General features: G+C 40.9%; 2 protein-coding genes across 2 annotated transcripts in view; one reads left to right on the top strand and one right to left on the bottom strand.

The window, feature by feature from the left end:
• Nucleotides 1–10,101, bottom strand: part of tln2b (talin 2b) — a 77,481-nt gene extending 67,380 nt beyond the window's left edge. Inside the window, exon 1 of the mRNA XM_034141970.1 lies at nucleotides 9,990–10,101. The gene's annotated coding sequence lies outside the window, so the exon portion shown is untranslated. The remainder of the gene's footprint in view (nucleotides 1–9,989) is intronic.
• Nucleotides 10,102–12,168: 2,067 nt separating this feature from the next.
• On the top strand, nucleotides 12,169–13,867 carry c2cd4a (C2 calcium dependent domain containing 4A). Its single transcript, XM_034141863.1, has 2 exons — nucleotides 12,169–12,295; nucleotides 12,406–13,867. The coding sequence occupies exon 2, from the start codon at nucleotides 12,433–12,435 to the stop codon at nucleotides 13,780–13,782; it is 1,350 nt and encodes a 449-aa protein (XP_033997754.1). The 5' UTR covers nucleotides 12,169–12,295; nucleotides 12,406–12,432; the 3' UTR covers nucleotides 13,783–13,867.
• Nucleotides 13,868–15,771: the final 1,904 nt, after the last annotated feature.

Raw genomic sequence — 15,771 nt, 5'->3', positions numbered from 1 at the left:
GGGAAAGGTCATTTACACTAATTGCTTGCCAACAATATTTCAGTTATAGTGTAAGTATATAGTGTATAGTATAAGGTGTAAGTATAAAGAATAGTATGGTAGTTCAAAATGTAAAATACAATCCATACACACTCTCAAAATTACAAACACAATTATTTTGGCAAACTGCACCAACATAATCAAGAGCAGTAAATGTGTGGAATGACATAAATGTAACCAAATTTAAATATTGTGCTCTGAGGAAAGGTCATCAGACAACTTACTTAATTGAACTCTCCTTTCACTGAGAAGAGCAGTGTAGCTTAGTGAGATACATCTGGGCACCAGCTGGCGGGACCATGACCTTCAGAGGTCAAAAGGCTTTGAGCCTTCTGGAGTGACGACATCTAATCCTAGGGTAGCTATGGAGATGTTATGGAAAATAAATGGCTATACAGTTGGTTGCTCATAGGAGAACCATTGATATACTGGCCCTTCCCCATTTCTGAAAAACAGAGATTCCAAATGATTAGTCGTGCACTCCCATGGGACTGAGAAGCTGAGGAGGGGGTTGTGTAATTCAATTAGTCCCACAGTTCTGCACCAAAGGGAGGCAGACGGATCCCTCTCAGTGAGACATGCAGGCCTGGTCTATGCATGCACAGAAGATATTGGCATCCCATCCTTACTGCTGTTGATTTGAATTAAAGGAAGGCTCACTCACTAAAATACTGCTGGGAATAAATACACCTGGGAATCAATGCACTGCAGACACCAAGGAGTTCCTCCTGAGCAATCCTTATCCACCCAAAGTGTGGCTGAATGAGGAGGGCTTCCAGCTAACAGAGTGCAGAGTGAGCCGCCTTATATGACAAGCCAGCCACATTCTTAGCAATGCCTCTGAGCTTTTGCCATGTGTCGAGGATGCTGTCTCTCACTGAAGTTGCATACAGATCGCCCTTTCAGAGCACAGCCTGATCCGCTGTCTCTTTGTCCCACCTCCCAGTGGGGAATTTAAAAAGCTTCACAGTGCCTCACTCTATGAGATTCCTGTAATTTATGACAGGCTTTTCCCAGGCACACAGAAATCAAATCAAACTGTAAAGATAGTGCATGTTTCCCAGTATGAGCTCCTCACATAGGCCGTACATCACAAATATATGCCAAAGACCCTGACAGTCATTAAATAACCGCATCAATAGTCCTACATGTGGCAGAACTACATTTGATTTTGGATTATGAAAAGGGCGGAGCGCATGAATAATGAATGAGACACAGCAGAAACAAATTAGAGGAAATTAAGAATGACCAGAGGCAGCAAGATGAACATCAGCCACTTCATGCGTTTTCAAAAAGAGCCGTGATCATTAGCACTGGGATGACCCTTGACCTCAGGCTGGCACACACACCTGGCTATGATATATGACTCCATCCCAGCCAGACTGGGGTGAGAGGGTGTCATCTCGTGGGTATAGCCTCGCAGGGGTAGCATATCCACTGCGGGTGAGCAGCTATCCTCTATTGGCTGCAGGTCCATCAATCTCATGTCTGAAGAAACTGAAGACCCACCAGAGAGAGAAGCTAACAGCTGCCATATAGCGGACCCAACAGATGGTAAGGGTGGCAAGAATTTAACACCATATCATTTTAAACTTATACACAGCATCTCTATTCGGGCAAAAGAAAAATACACGTCTGCCCTTTAACCCTTCTCTAATCTCATATCTTTCACATGTAGTGCTAACGCTGTGCCATGTTCTTGAATACAGATTGTTTTAGTAATATTTGCACACTGGATGATTCCGTAGAAATGTTTTCATATCTATCAGGGGAAAATGTTTTGATGTTTTCTTGATGAAAGGAACACTGCTTATTTATTGTACAAGAGGCTTAATGACAACTGCGAGGAAGCAATTGCTTAGACAAGCTCCTTCTTATTAGCTACTAATAGTTTTAGTTGCAGTGTTGCAGAATTACTTGTTAAAAATGTTTTATGCACATACAGTATTAAACATTTGTCATGCTTGGATATATTTCTCATTTTGCAACATAAATGAACAGATGATGACAAGAGTTTGTGTTTGCAAAGAAGGATCCATGTGTGCTTGGCCTGCAAGTCAAATGCCATGAAATGAGGAACTATGTGACTGCAGTGTCCTCAGTTATGTAGATCTAATAGCAATTTAAACAGCATCAACTTGACCTATGCCAACTGCATTAATAGAGAAGACAAAGACTTAAGCATTTCATGGGGATGTTGAAAAAATACAGAGATGCCAGCAGCACTTTAGCTGATGAAAATATTTAACATCTTACCTTTAGAAAGCGATCCAATTTGAAAAAGAGATTCAAGGTGTCTTGAGAGCCTACATTATACTTGGTGCAAATTGTAACTTGTGCTTGTATAAGTTTAAATTTCCCATTCATCTTGTAGAGTAGAACGCATAAAATATCAGTTTTCCAATAGGTACAAAATATTCCTTATTAACATCAACTATATACTGTAAGTAGCACACAGGGCTGTTCTTGTTTGCTGCCAAACTGTTGACTGTCTGTATAACCAAGTACATTAGGGGCCTCAAATCAAAGCTACTAAGCCCCTTATTTAGTTTAAGTAGCCACTGTTTTATCCAATAAAGACTGCTAACAGTTATAAGCAGTCCAAGTCCAGCAACTTTTACAGCTTGAGTGCTAGGGAGTATCCGTGAAAACATGCAAGCACATGCATAGAGTAGGCATATTATAATGGTTGCCCTATTTAGAGCATTTTCAAGATGTCTCATCTTACATAAACCCTCTCCATTCATGTTGTGCTGTATGGAAAAGGCAGTGCATCATCGGAACAATGACCACTTGCTTTGATGGCTCACTGACTTTGACAACATGATTCAGTGCTGCGGATAAAATGAATCGATGCTTCTATAAATAATATGATTATCCTTTTGAATACCTGTATTATTGTAATGCACATGTTCACGTTTAACCAGTGGCACAACAGAAAAGCCACAGCGAAGGAGTAAAAGAGAAAACCTGAAGGGAAGGGAAAATAAAAAGCACACAATGAAATGTGTGCAAAGTAAATATAATTAACAGTAGATAAATGAATGCTAGCTCGCCCATTTTTCTGTACTGTATAGCTTTTTAGAGACTTGTTTGTGTACTACACGTAAAACAGATATGGTATGGATATAACGACATGTTAAAAGGACATGCTGAGAGTCGAGGATTTATATTAGAATCTGTTTTAGGAGGATGTTGATATCTCCCTCACTTCAGCTGCTGCTGACACAGCTACAGGAAATTGAACACAAACTCAAGTGAGCTCATCATTTCTGGTTTCCCAGACAATGCATGTTTTGAGGAAAGTCAACATTTATATTCAGCTCTCGTTCAGCTCTAAGAACAACAACGCACCGATAAACAAGGTTACTGTATGAATCAAGATTTTGTATAATGAAAGCCTGACTTGAATTACAATTTCCTCCTTTGCTAATGATTTTGTGCCATCAGGCCAGGTGACCCTATTCCCAAAGCATTTAGAATTTATGTTGCACTTGACCCAGAGGATCAGCAGAACAACTAAGGTTGAGTCAACACATTCGTGAGGGCAGATGAATGTAATTTCTTTTTTTTAATTAACAGATGTTGAATGCTGTACCGATGAGCTACTGTATAGCTCACTATGCACACCTTTTAAAGTGTTGCATGTGCATTTTAGTAAAGCTACAGCCTTAAAGCCTTAAATCTTTTGACACTAGTGCTCATTTTCATTTTTCTTTTATAAACCCGTTTTCTGTTTCAAAAGAAGCCAGCGTTTTCATATGTTAAATGCTATCTAGAGCCGCAGCAGCATCAATAAAATATGTACATTAAATTATAAAATAATCTTGATTTCAACGTGTTAGAAACAACTAAGAAATGCTAGGGTAGATACTACAAATCATCGCATGGTCACATGAGAACACTATCATTCTATCAACAAAAACGGAGCAACGAATGTAATCCTAGCTATTGCCTTCCACTGATGGTAACCAGAGAGTCCCTCTGCCCTACCACAAGGTCACTGCACTGCAGATGAGCTGAATATACAGGCTAAAGTAACACCATCACTTACACTACAGTACAGCATCCAGCTGCTAAATGCACTTCCGCCTGGCCATTGAGGGCAATGTGAAATCATTTCAACAAGAGTGTGTCAGGGCAGTCCACAGTTCTTCTTTGAGACTCAAGGTGCTGACACTACATCACCCTGAGCAGAGAGAGAGAGAGAGAGAGAGAGAGAGAGAGAGAGAGAGAGAGAGAGAGAGAGAGAGAGAGAGAGAGAGAGAGAGAGAGAGAGAGAGAGAGAGAGAGAGAGAGAGAGAGAGAGAGAGAGCATGGATAAAATACAGTGTGGAGGGGGGGATTTCTCGCTCGGTCAGCGGCCCTTGCAGCCTGCAGAGGATCAGAGCAGAGGATAGCAGTAATTTCAGTGGGGCTCTTCAGACAGGAGAGTCTTTCCCCTCAGGCAGTCACAAAAACAGCCTGACAGCTGCTGTGAACACAGAGGACCCGACGGCCCTCAATTAACCTTGATGTGAAGCTGCTGCCTCGTCAATTTTCTTTAAAACAAGATGTACCATGCCATTCGCCAGCAATATCTCTGTGTTTACTTTATCCATCTGTTTTTTTTTTCATTTCACCTCTGACCAAATGCAGCTAGCTTTTCTCTGTCCAAAAATGGTGTAAGCCTCTCAAGCTTTGGAGATTTCCTATCGTGTGCAAATTACAAACTGGGATCACGTATTGTGTCATCGGTGTTAAAACTCACGTCCTCATCAAATGATTATTGTCTGAACTCTGCTGTATTTGGCTGTGATGTATCATTGATGTAGTTTGATGGCAAGTGTCTCAATCAATTGGATCTCTGTCCCACTGTCATTGACCTCTAGCTCCTGTGGCGGTCCTAGGAGACCCCCTGCCAGAAAAAAACACTCCCAGCATGCTGAAAAATGGGGGAAAACCATCACAGCCTCTGAAAGTAAACCTCTAATGTGATTCCTTCCTGGTACTGGCTACAACAAATACTACCAAAATCAGAGAACAAATAAAAACAGAATCTCAGCAAATATTCTTTAGATTCATGATTAACATTTCTTCAGAGCCAAAAGAAACTGTGAATGCACGAAAAAAAACTGGCATGTACCTTCAAATCTCTCAACAAAGAGACAGTTAGATGCTCTGAGCAGTGGTACCTTACAAGAAGCTTGGCTGGTTACAGCAAGTCGACAAAAGCAGCCATTATAACTGAACAAAGACTACAAGGTGGTGAACTGTGCTCTATGGATTCTGTGTCCATTAAAACCCAACCTGCCATTTTGTACTGTAAGAACAGGAGGACAATTATTGACTTCAACACAATAGAGTACATCTACTCCTTTTATACTTAAATGCAAGGCAATGACAATGGAATCTCATTGTATTCCCTCAAACTTGCTATACGGAGAAACATGTCAGAGACAAGAAAACATTAGTGGAGCCACTCTCCCCTTTTCAGAGGAGGCTGTGTATCACATGATCTTTAGCACAGGTATCACATGAGCTTTAGCACTGATAATCAGTTTGCCTCAGGCAGAGTGGGTCATGTTCCCAATCATTCCTGTGTTACTCTGTAACACCAAAACAGAGCCATAACAGAATGAAGTGTGAATTACACAATTACCAAAAGTACAACTGAATGCTAATAGGGTTATTTATGCAATTTGCACAAGGGTGAGTTATTTAAAATGTCAGCTTAACTACTGAAGCTTTTGTCAGATTACTTGCTCAATGCTAAATTATAATTCAACAGAATAGCCCGACCTCAAAACACACAAAAGAGATTAGGTGAAAGTATGAGATAGATTTGCCAAAGTTGAAAAACCTAAATGTACTCAAATGTATCAGCAGCCAGGCAACCAAAGGTAAATAGGCAGATATTTACTTAAGCTGACCGCTGGTGCTAAGAGAACCTTCAGATCACACCTCTTTTCTTTTATGCCACTAACCCAGTCGGGGGGCTATACTGAGTGCATTACGGGGAGGTCAGACCTGTCATCTGCTACTTTAAACGGGCAGCTAATTCGACCTGCTGATGAGAAGTGCCAACGGCTGTGCCACTGCCTCTGACCCAAAGCACACCACACCGGCTTCGACTGACCTACTTCTTGAGTCCGCTTACGCATCAATACAGCCGGATCAGACCACATGTAAGGTAAATACTTTGGTAAGTGCTGTTTCAGACACCACTATTCACCATTCAATTCAATACATTACCACGTCACCTAATATTGGTCTTTCTACATCAATTATAATAAATGATGTCATGTCCTGTGAACATGGTCTGCTGGTCTGATCAAAAAAAGAAAGAGGAAACAACAATTAACTGCATTCTTTCTCGATTAAAGTAAAATCATATAATTGGAGATATAATCACCAAATTAAGTTAAATTAGTTATATTAAACTGCTGCACATTACTGGACCAACAATAGATTGACCTGTGGATGTGCTTATACTGATACGCATCGATAGATTGGCCAACAATTAGGAATCATGTGTGTCCCCAATTTAAACTAATGTGAGATCAACCTGACTTTAAATCTGAAAGCACATTGGGAACTGTTTGCTAGTGAAAACATTTCCCATCTGCATTATAGCTCTCACATATTATTGACTGCCTGCCACAGTCATCTGTTAGGGAAAAAAATACCAGAAATTATGAATTCAGATTGATGTGGTGGAGGAGTAAGGATGACTGCCAGCTCATACATCCACCTCTTTTTCTATAGAAACATATCTGGAAACGAGCCAGGCCCTAAAGAGTCTGCGATCACAGAGAGACAGCAGCGAGGAAATACACAAGAGAGATCTATTTCACTGGTAAAGAAGAAACACAAAGGGGTCACAGCGCCAGCATGGGGTGTGTTTGAGTTTCCACCTCCTACACATTCATGCATTAAATATGGTTCAACAATCTTTCTCTCCAATGACTCTCAAACCCCTTACTTCCCACCCCCACCAGCAGAACATTTCCTGGGGAATTCCGACCAGGAATGTATTCTTGATGACGGAGCAACTGAAACAGCTGAGAGGAAAATCACTTTCTTATGAACAGCAAATACAGTTGAGCCTTTGTCTTTTACTATTGTGCTTGTTCTCAACACGTTGTGGATCAAAATACTTACTTGGAAATGCATGAACCTTGTTACAGTTATTTATGGAACAGTTCAACGATTGCATGTTTCTCCCCGGGGTTGCACAATTTGAAAGAACACTGACTAAATGCACTTTACGGGAGCACGCGGTGCATTTAAAGGCCATGTTTGTGACCTGTGATTCACAGTAAATTAGGCGCAGAGTTGAAAGAGTGGACTAAAGTTGTTGTAGCAGAGATACCCTTAATAGCTTCCCATAATACGGAATCACTGTGGTAATGGCCTCTTCAATAGCTGGCAATGAGTGGGAAAAAGGCACCGTTTAAATAGTGCTTGGTTTTAATTACCGCTATCTAATACTTCAAAAGATTAGGCAGGAGGAAATGTAGAATGTTCACGTTACTTACGAGTTTGGGCTCTTTATTATGTTATAAGTTTAATATTTGTATGATTTCTTTTGGCACACACTCACAAACATTGCTTTTATAACCTTGGGTCTTGTGAATAGTATCCAGTGTTGTGTTTGGTGGAACACTAGGCTTTTATCCGTTGCCGCTGGCAGATGCATGCTTCATGTGAGCTTGTGACATTGGTGGTGCTGTGATCTAATTATATCTGTGTACTGTGCTGTAGGAAAGTGTGCAGTGCTCATTGTAGATGCTCAGATTGGGAAGGTCTACGCTTCTGGACTCATTGGCAAGCCGAATGCTCTTACTGTACGGTGAACCAACAGGTGCAGTGTACCACTATTGAGATGTTGCTTTAGTGTACCTGCAAAATTAGTTATCTGATTACAAAATGTCAAGAAAGGAGCAAATATGTTATGGCTAGTCTAAACATTAATCCTACAGACAATCCAGCTCAATGCCATTATAGGGGAAAGGTATTTAGGCTTCATAAAGCCTTTCCAGCACTGTGTAATCTGGAGATTATTTTCTATTGGCACATTTTACCAATCAGCTTTTGAACACTTCTTATTAAGATACTTTACATGACACAATTAAAGAAATTAAAAATCCCAAACATTTTGACATCATCATCCTTGTCACATTTATAAATGGCACTACAGACCACTGAATGTAAGCATTATTAAGGTTAAGCATCCATATATCTGATAACAGAAACATTCCATGGCTTTGGTAATGCTACTAATTAAAAGCTGAGATAATTTTACCATCACACATGAAGCATACTTTGAAGCAGAAAAAAACTAAAACGGTAATGCTTGACACCATCAACTGTCAACCGAACCGTTGGTTTTGAGACACTTTATGCTGATTGTTTACTTTTCAGAACATGTAAAACCAGAAAGCGGCCCTCTAGCATGTAATTGATTATAAAACACAAACACAGATGCTATGTGGGAATTAGAAAGACCAATTAAGCAACATGCAACAATGCTGCATGCTGCGGAGCCCTTACCTTTCCCTATAATGTGGTTGTCGGATGCTTTTATTTTACACTAACTGGTGCCTTACAGCACCACCAGGGATTCCATTTTTAGTACGGCTACTCCCACTTGGAATCAAGCCTCAGATCTCTATGTGGTGCCTTACTGTATAAAGCTATCCAGAATCACAGCTGCCTGCTGATACAGCTCAACTCTGCTGGTTAAATCACTCATGTCACCCTTCAATCTTTGTTTGAAACCCCCCTCACGCCATGAGTATCCTTGGATTGACCCTTAATGTCGAAGATGCCTCTCATAGAGAAAGCTCAGCTGCTAATACTGTAGAGGGGTGGGGTGATTTTTTTTTTTTTAACAGTTTGTGATAGCAGCCAAAAGCTTTTCTTGTAAATGAGAATGTCGAAAGAGGCTGACGTGTTGCTAATGTGGTTTGGCATAGCAATTGAGCGCAGGTCTCATACATTTGTTCCACAAACTGTAAAACCAACCATGGAAATATGTAGGGGTGTACTGCATGGCCCCTGTATTTCACATTCACGCAGTAACATTTGACAGCGCACACACATCTGTATGAGGCAGCAGGGCGGCCTACAGTAGGGAGTCATGTCCTTCAGGGGATGCACATCCCCCCTGCAGGTGTCATGGAGAAAGTAGAGCCAGGTGAGCATTCACTCCGACCTCAGCAAGCATGCAGGTGCCGGGAGATAAAAAATGAATTCTCTTACAGAGATCCAAAAAATGCAGATTTCTATCACTGGGCCGAAGGATTAGTGGGCTGGCAAGCTCAACAAACTTGACCAAACAGACCATTATAGAGTATCCCCTGCCTATTCTCCCCACGATTCTGTCAGCCTACTGTAAATCATCATTGGTTACATCCCTCCATGCTACGACAGTCCCACACAGCTTTGATGTTAAGCCGATCCAGATAACATTCAGGTCAAGTCCAAGTTACTGTACACCACATTTCTTTGCAGAGCAGCAAGGATGCTGGAGCTGGGCAGCATTAGTTGCCCATTCCGATTTTCGGCAAGCCTAGATATTTAACATGCAGCAACAACGCCAAACAAGTAGCCAATTAAATATTCATCATATTACCTCTTATCTGTCAATGTCAAAAGCAGTCATTCAAACATTAGGCGAAGACATATATTTGACAGGCTCGTAATAACGCACCGGATGAAGCAGATCGACTGGTGTTAAATCAAAAATAAAAGCAAGGACACGGAGAAGTGAAACACATCCCATTATCATGTGAAAAGGTCGTCTGCAGGCTATGAATATGAGATGTTTCTAGCGCTTCTGCTGAGCCAACATCGAGCGGTCCTCCCTGTAGTGAGCCCGTTAGGGAGGAACAGCACCTTGAACAACAGCGTCAGGGTTTGAAAACACACAGGGGGTAAAATAAGAAAATAATCTGAAATCCTACCTGATGTCTGTCACTCGTTAATGCATGCGACCTGGCTTGGATGTAGGCTAAGCGATACACACACACCGCAAGCGGGTCAGCTCAGCCTGCCTGCCTCCTCCACGGCATCAAGCCCCTCCTCGTTTTATCGTACAGTGGAGAGAGATGGGGAAAAAAGAGAAACGACCGCATATCTATGCGCCGTAAAAAGGAAGCAACGTCACAGACACCACTGGTTTGTGATAATCATAGACGTAGCCAGATGAAGATAGGTTTAAAGGCTCAACGCTAGGCTCAGAGATACAGATGAGCAATCGTGCGAGATAAAATGAACCCGAGAAACGCGATTGAATATTAACGCATGAAAGATGTAAAAGACTGAGATCTGTCTTTTTTTGTAATGCCTTGAGGGGGGGAAACACATGTAGGCCTATCCTATTGAGATATTTGAAATAATGAATTTTAAGGAGTGTTTTATTTTGCACATTGCATCATGACTTCATAAACATTGTATTCTATTTCATTTGATGAGTTTTTGGCTGGATTTACATCTCTGTAATAATTAGAGAGTATTCAATCACACTAACATCTTTCTCTGTGTATCATCTCTGAGCTGTTTTTTTTTTAAATCTGAGCAGATACTGCCATCTAATGGAGATGTTCAAGCCTCCATACAAGCATAGGCTCAGACGCTTGGAAAATAAACCAGTGGTTGTCAAGAAAACAAGTAAAATTCAGTATTATACACTATTTCTTCAAACCTTTCCTCCTGCTTATTACTAGACATGTTATATTGAAAAGCGTAAAACTGTATTCACCAACAAAAAGTTGACTCACACAAAGACCCACAGTACATCTGTATGTCTATGGAGCTGTGTGTGATCAATTTTAGTCTTAGATTACATTTTCATTAAAATAGTTAATATTTGTGTATGGACATTATGATTTAACTCAAATTCATTATTTTAACCTTGGTGTAAGAGGCACAAGATTTTTAAGATTTTTGAGTCTGGAACGTTTTTTCAAAAAAACAATTCTTAGAAGCTCCCCCAATCAGGACTTTCCTGGTATATTGTTAGCACTGACATCATTCTGTATTTGAGTGCCTGCCTGGTAATGCATTGTAAACAAGTTACTCCACTTGAACCTTGGCCAAGGCAGAGTGGAATTTTTTGACACGATCCCTCCTTTCCCTCTAGAATCCCAAGAGAGCGGAGATAAGCCAAAGGACAATGGTAAAGGGACTGTCCTTGTTGCGTTAGCATCTTATTGAAACAGACCAAAACCAGCACAACTGACGCTTGTTGCAGTTGTACTGTGTAAGTCTGTGTCAAAAAAATGTTTAATGTATTTTTTCAGATTAAATACAGTAACTACTATAGCTAAAGTGCAGATCCACCACAATTACAGTTTTCTGTCCTGCATTTTGGTAATCATTCATCCTATAGCTTCTGTGCCACCACAAGAGGGTAGCACTGATATGACAATGTTTCATGAAGGTTGAAGACCTAAGGGTGCAATGTTGCAATGTGCAACTGGGACATGTGAATTTAGTGATGCAAAATATATCTGGAATTTTCCAAGTGAAATTATGATGCAATAATGTATGTGTTAAGCATCTTAATATTTCTTTAATCAATTATTAAATTAATAAATTAGTGATATACTGTAGGGCCTCAATGAAGAAATGGAATTGGTGGATATACATTATACTCATACCAAGTACACCTGCTACATGTATTTGTATACCACAAGGGCTTCAGTAGAAAGCTATAAAGAGGCTGGATTGACCTGTTGCTCTAAAGCCAGGCTTGTTTTATCACTTTAACTTTTGGTAATGGAACTTCAAATGTTATACAAATGTTTTGAATGCGTATCTTATCAGATAACCTTGTTTGTGTCACAGAACAAATTCATACAGTACACCCCATCTTATCAAAAGTCTGCCATTTGCTTTAAAACAGCTGTTCACCTAGAAGTAAAAGCTTATCTCACGACACAGAGCAGCAGTTACTACAGGGGCAATGCGCTTTGTTGTAGTTTGGATATTTCCATGGGAACCGGTGGACAACGAGAGAGGGAGGATCCTGTGCAATCAGTGTTTGGGGGGGGGGGCGTGTGTTACATCCACTGGTTTCCTGCTTCATTTAAACTGTGTTTGTCTCTCAAACAGCCACAGATGTGCCGATCCTGCCAAGAGAGAAGCTCCATCTGCTGAAAGAGAGCCTCTGGGATTTCTCACAACAGGCTGAGATTTAAGCAGGAGCTATCCGTCCATCCTGTGTGGGACAGCCTTGTGGATTATCTATATCTTCAGAATATAAAAGGTAAGGAAAGCTTTCGGAAAAGTTCATGGTTGTAGATATGATCTCACTTTGAGTGTTACATTTCCGAACATAATGCCACAATTTAAAATGATATATTTTTGATTTTACAGAGTTTCCCACTTGCTACCAGAGGACCCATGTGGTTGGTGGATAAGATCCGTGTGTCAGTGGAGAGATCTAACCTGCCTCTCCCATCAGCAGAACTAAGCTTTAAAATTGGTGACATAATGTTTGGAGAAAAAGGCGACAAACCCAAAATAATTCACCTGTGTCCTTACGTCATCACCCCAGACAACATCCCAGAGTTCTGCATCCCCCCAACCATCCCCTCCCTCCAGGAGATGAAAAATACGGAGCACAGCCGACCTGCTCGAGTCACCAAGGCGTCTCCATGTGAGAGGGCTAGCCCTGAAATAGAGGTGACAAGTTATGAGCTCATGAACCCGCACATCATCCAGGTGGAGAGTGTGGATGAGAGCCCCTATGAAGGCTGCAGTGATGAGGAGACCACCAATGCAGACCCCCAGAGCCAGGCTGCCTTGTCTCTTCCACACATGGCCAGAGCTCAGACCTGCTATGGCTTCTGCACCCTACTGGAGAGCCCCCACACCAGGAGGAAGGAGTCGCTCTTCCACTCTGATCCTGGCTCCTCTCCCCTGCTGCTGCCCCGAAGTCGGTCCAGCTTGTGCTCCAAACTCTCCCCCTCAACTTCGCCATCCTCCTCCTCTCATTCTTCATTCAGCCTCAACTCCCTGACTTCCAGGCTTTCCCCGAGAGGATACTCTCTGAACTGGCAGGCCACTCTGGACAGCGATACAACTTCCTCCACTGAATCCTCTCCCTACAGCTCGCCACTGCTGACCAGATGCCCTGCCAAGTCTTCCCTCTTCAAAGCACTGAGCCATGATCTGCTGTTGTCAAGGAACATGAGGAAGGCAATGGTGTCCAGGAACAATTCCCTGTCCACAGATGAAGGCAGCTCCACAGACAATAGCCCCAATGTCATGAGGAGGGCATCAGATGGGTTAGCTGAAGGCCTGCCGAGCAGCTACAGCCTGGCGCCACCCAACATCTTCCCTATGGACATGACTCTGCACAAAGAGAGGGTAATGAAGGAAAGAATGGCACCCATAGGGAGAGATGGCAGCCTGAGACTCTCAGCAGAGTACTGCCCAGATAACCAAAGACTACGGGTTCGACTGATCAGTGCTGAGGGCCTCTATCCACTCTCTGTAGACCCCAAGATTATCAACTGCAGCGTCAGCCTCTCTCTGGTGCCCGGAAAAGTCCAGAAGCAACGCAGCACAGTCATCAGAAAGAGCCGTAATCCAATCTTCAATGAGGATTTCTTCTTTGATAGTATCTCAGAGGAAGACATCAGTCAGCGGTCCCTTCGCTTTAAAGTGGTGAACAAAATGTCCACCCTGAAAAGAGACTATCTCCTTGGTAACTGTGATTTGCCTCTTTCTAGCATTGTGACATCATAAATAAGTACTTCCTTAACTGTTTATTTATGTTTTGAATTATTTATTTTCTATTTTGTATTGTAAAACAAGATTTTATATGATTAAATTATGGAAAACGATGAAATTGTTTGTCTTTAATACATTTATAAGAAAAAGAAATTGTAAACCATAAATTGTATCACTGCAGAAACAATAACTTAATTTTCTCCATATGTGTTTTTATGATTCAATGCTAGGATAAGCATGAATAAAGAAATGCACCACCAAAGTGAATCCCCACTTAGGATTTGCTGATAAACAAACACAAGGATGTAAATATAATGATATACAGGCTTTTGGTTTGTTAATGTTGCTGCAGCATGAGCTGGAGACAACTGCAGTCTCATATTTGTCCCATAAGCCTGTTGTTTTCTTCCTGACCTTTCCAATGATTAAAATATCACTACAAACCAGAAACCTGAGAGGGGAATTTTCACCGTCGAGTATGCATAATTGTAAACAGTGTTCAGAAGAAGATCTGTTTTTCACCCAGTATGGATACATAATACCAATAACAATTACCGTTAAAACGGAATATGTTCATGAACAACCCATACTCTAGACGTAGAATGCATGTGTTTTTTTGTATCATATGACGCATTCAAGGCCAGGCTATGTTTTAGATTTTTTACAATACTTTTTCAAAATGACACTTTTACTATTGTTATGAAACAAAATGAATTGACCACGGTCAGCTCCAAATGGAAATATCATAGTTACAAATGTAGGCTGCTAAAAGGAATAATAAAATAAAACGGCTGTGTATAAAGACAGGTCTTTTTCAGACAAGTGCAGAACAAAATAGATTAAATGCATGCTGAAGACAAAAAGCTGCACATTTGCATGCAATATACACATACATGTTTACTCAACTGAACAGAGCAGGAACTCTTAATGTAGACTGCAGGCACATATATCCTGCTGCTTTCAGCAATAAAGATCAGGCTTAAAAGCTCCGGCTGCCACTATAGCTCCTAGTTAAAGATTAATAGGTTTCTCAGGGCTTAGAAAAAGCACTGATAGGGGACTGACAACTGCTGGTTATACAGTAGATGTCAAAACAACATACAGTAATGTGAGGAGATACATATAATTAGCTTTTTTTTCACCAAAGATTAACCTGCTGGGAGATTGGCTTTAAAGTCCAATGTCTGTGATGAAGTATGCTTTATAATGCAAATATTTTACAAGATTTTCCAGTCTGGATCGTGCGACTGAGAAAAAGCCTTTGGACAAATACAGCTCATGATCCACTTTCAGTTGGAACTACAGATTCAGCGTAGCCACAAAAACCTTCCATTTCCTTCTCAATTGTTTTGATGGAAATGAGGGTTTTGTGTTTCTACAATACCAGGCCTAACGCGCAGGCTTTTGTGTCATTATAATACATAGGAGCATCTTATTTCTAACAAAGGAACACATAAACATCCCACACAGACAACCTACATTTTTCAACAATACCTCTCCTAAAAGGATTCATTTCCAGATCCTGTGAAGAGGCTGATACTGTTAGGCACTTTTGCATTGAGTGTTGACTCAGCTGTGAAATACCCTGTAATAAATGAGAATTACCCGTGATTCCCCATGCTGGTCAACCACTGATAGGATTCAGAGGGATTTCCACTGATCTATCTATATTCAAAGGAGCGGAAGCGTTGGTTTTATATAGCACATTTGTTACAGCAGCATTAGGGCCTTGATCCAAGCTGGTGCCGCTCATACAAAAGTCTATGAATTGCTCCTGAACAAAAGCATCAAATAACGGCTTGTAAGCAATTGATATTACCCCTTGAAAAAAGCTACTTGAAAAACATATGCAAGTCCAAATAATGTATCCCGTTTTCTTTAACCATTTCACCTTCTTACATGATTAAAAAAACAAAACCTTTCTTTCCATATCTAACAGTTTGGAATATAACATACACATACATATGAGTATATTTTATGTTTGTTTAAAATGCGCTGTAATAT

This window comes from Trematomus bernacchii, unplaced genomic scaffold (assembly GCF_902827165.1).
Source record: "Trematomus bernacchii unplaced genomic scaffold, fTreBer1.1, whole genome shotgun sequence".
Classification (NCBI taxonomy): Eukaryota; Metazoa; Chordata; class Actinopteri; order Perciformes; family Nototheniidae; genus Trematomus; species Trematomus bernacchii.
This window is presented reverse-complemented; position numbering and strand designations above follow the sequence as displayed.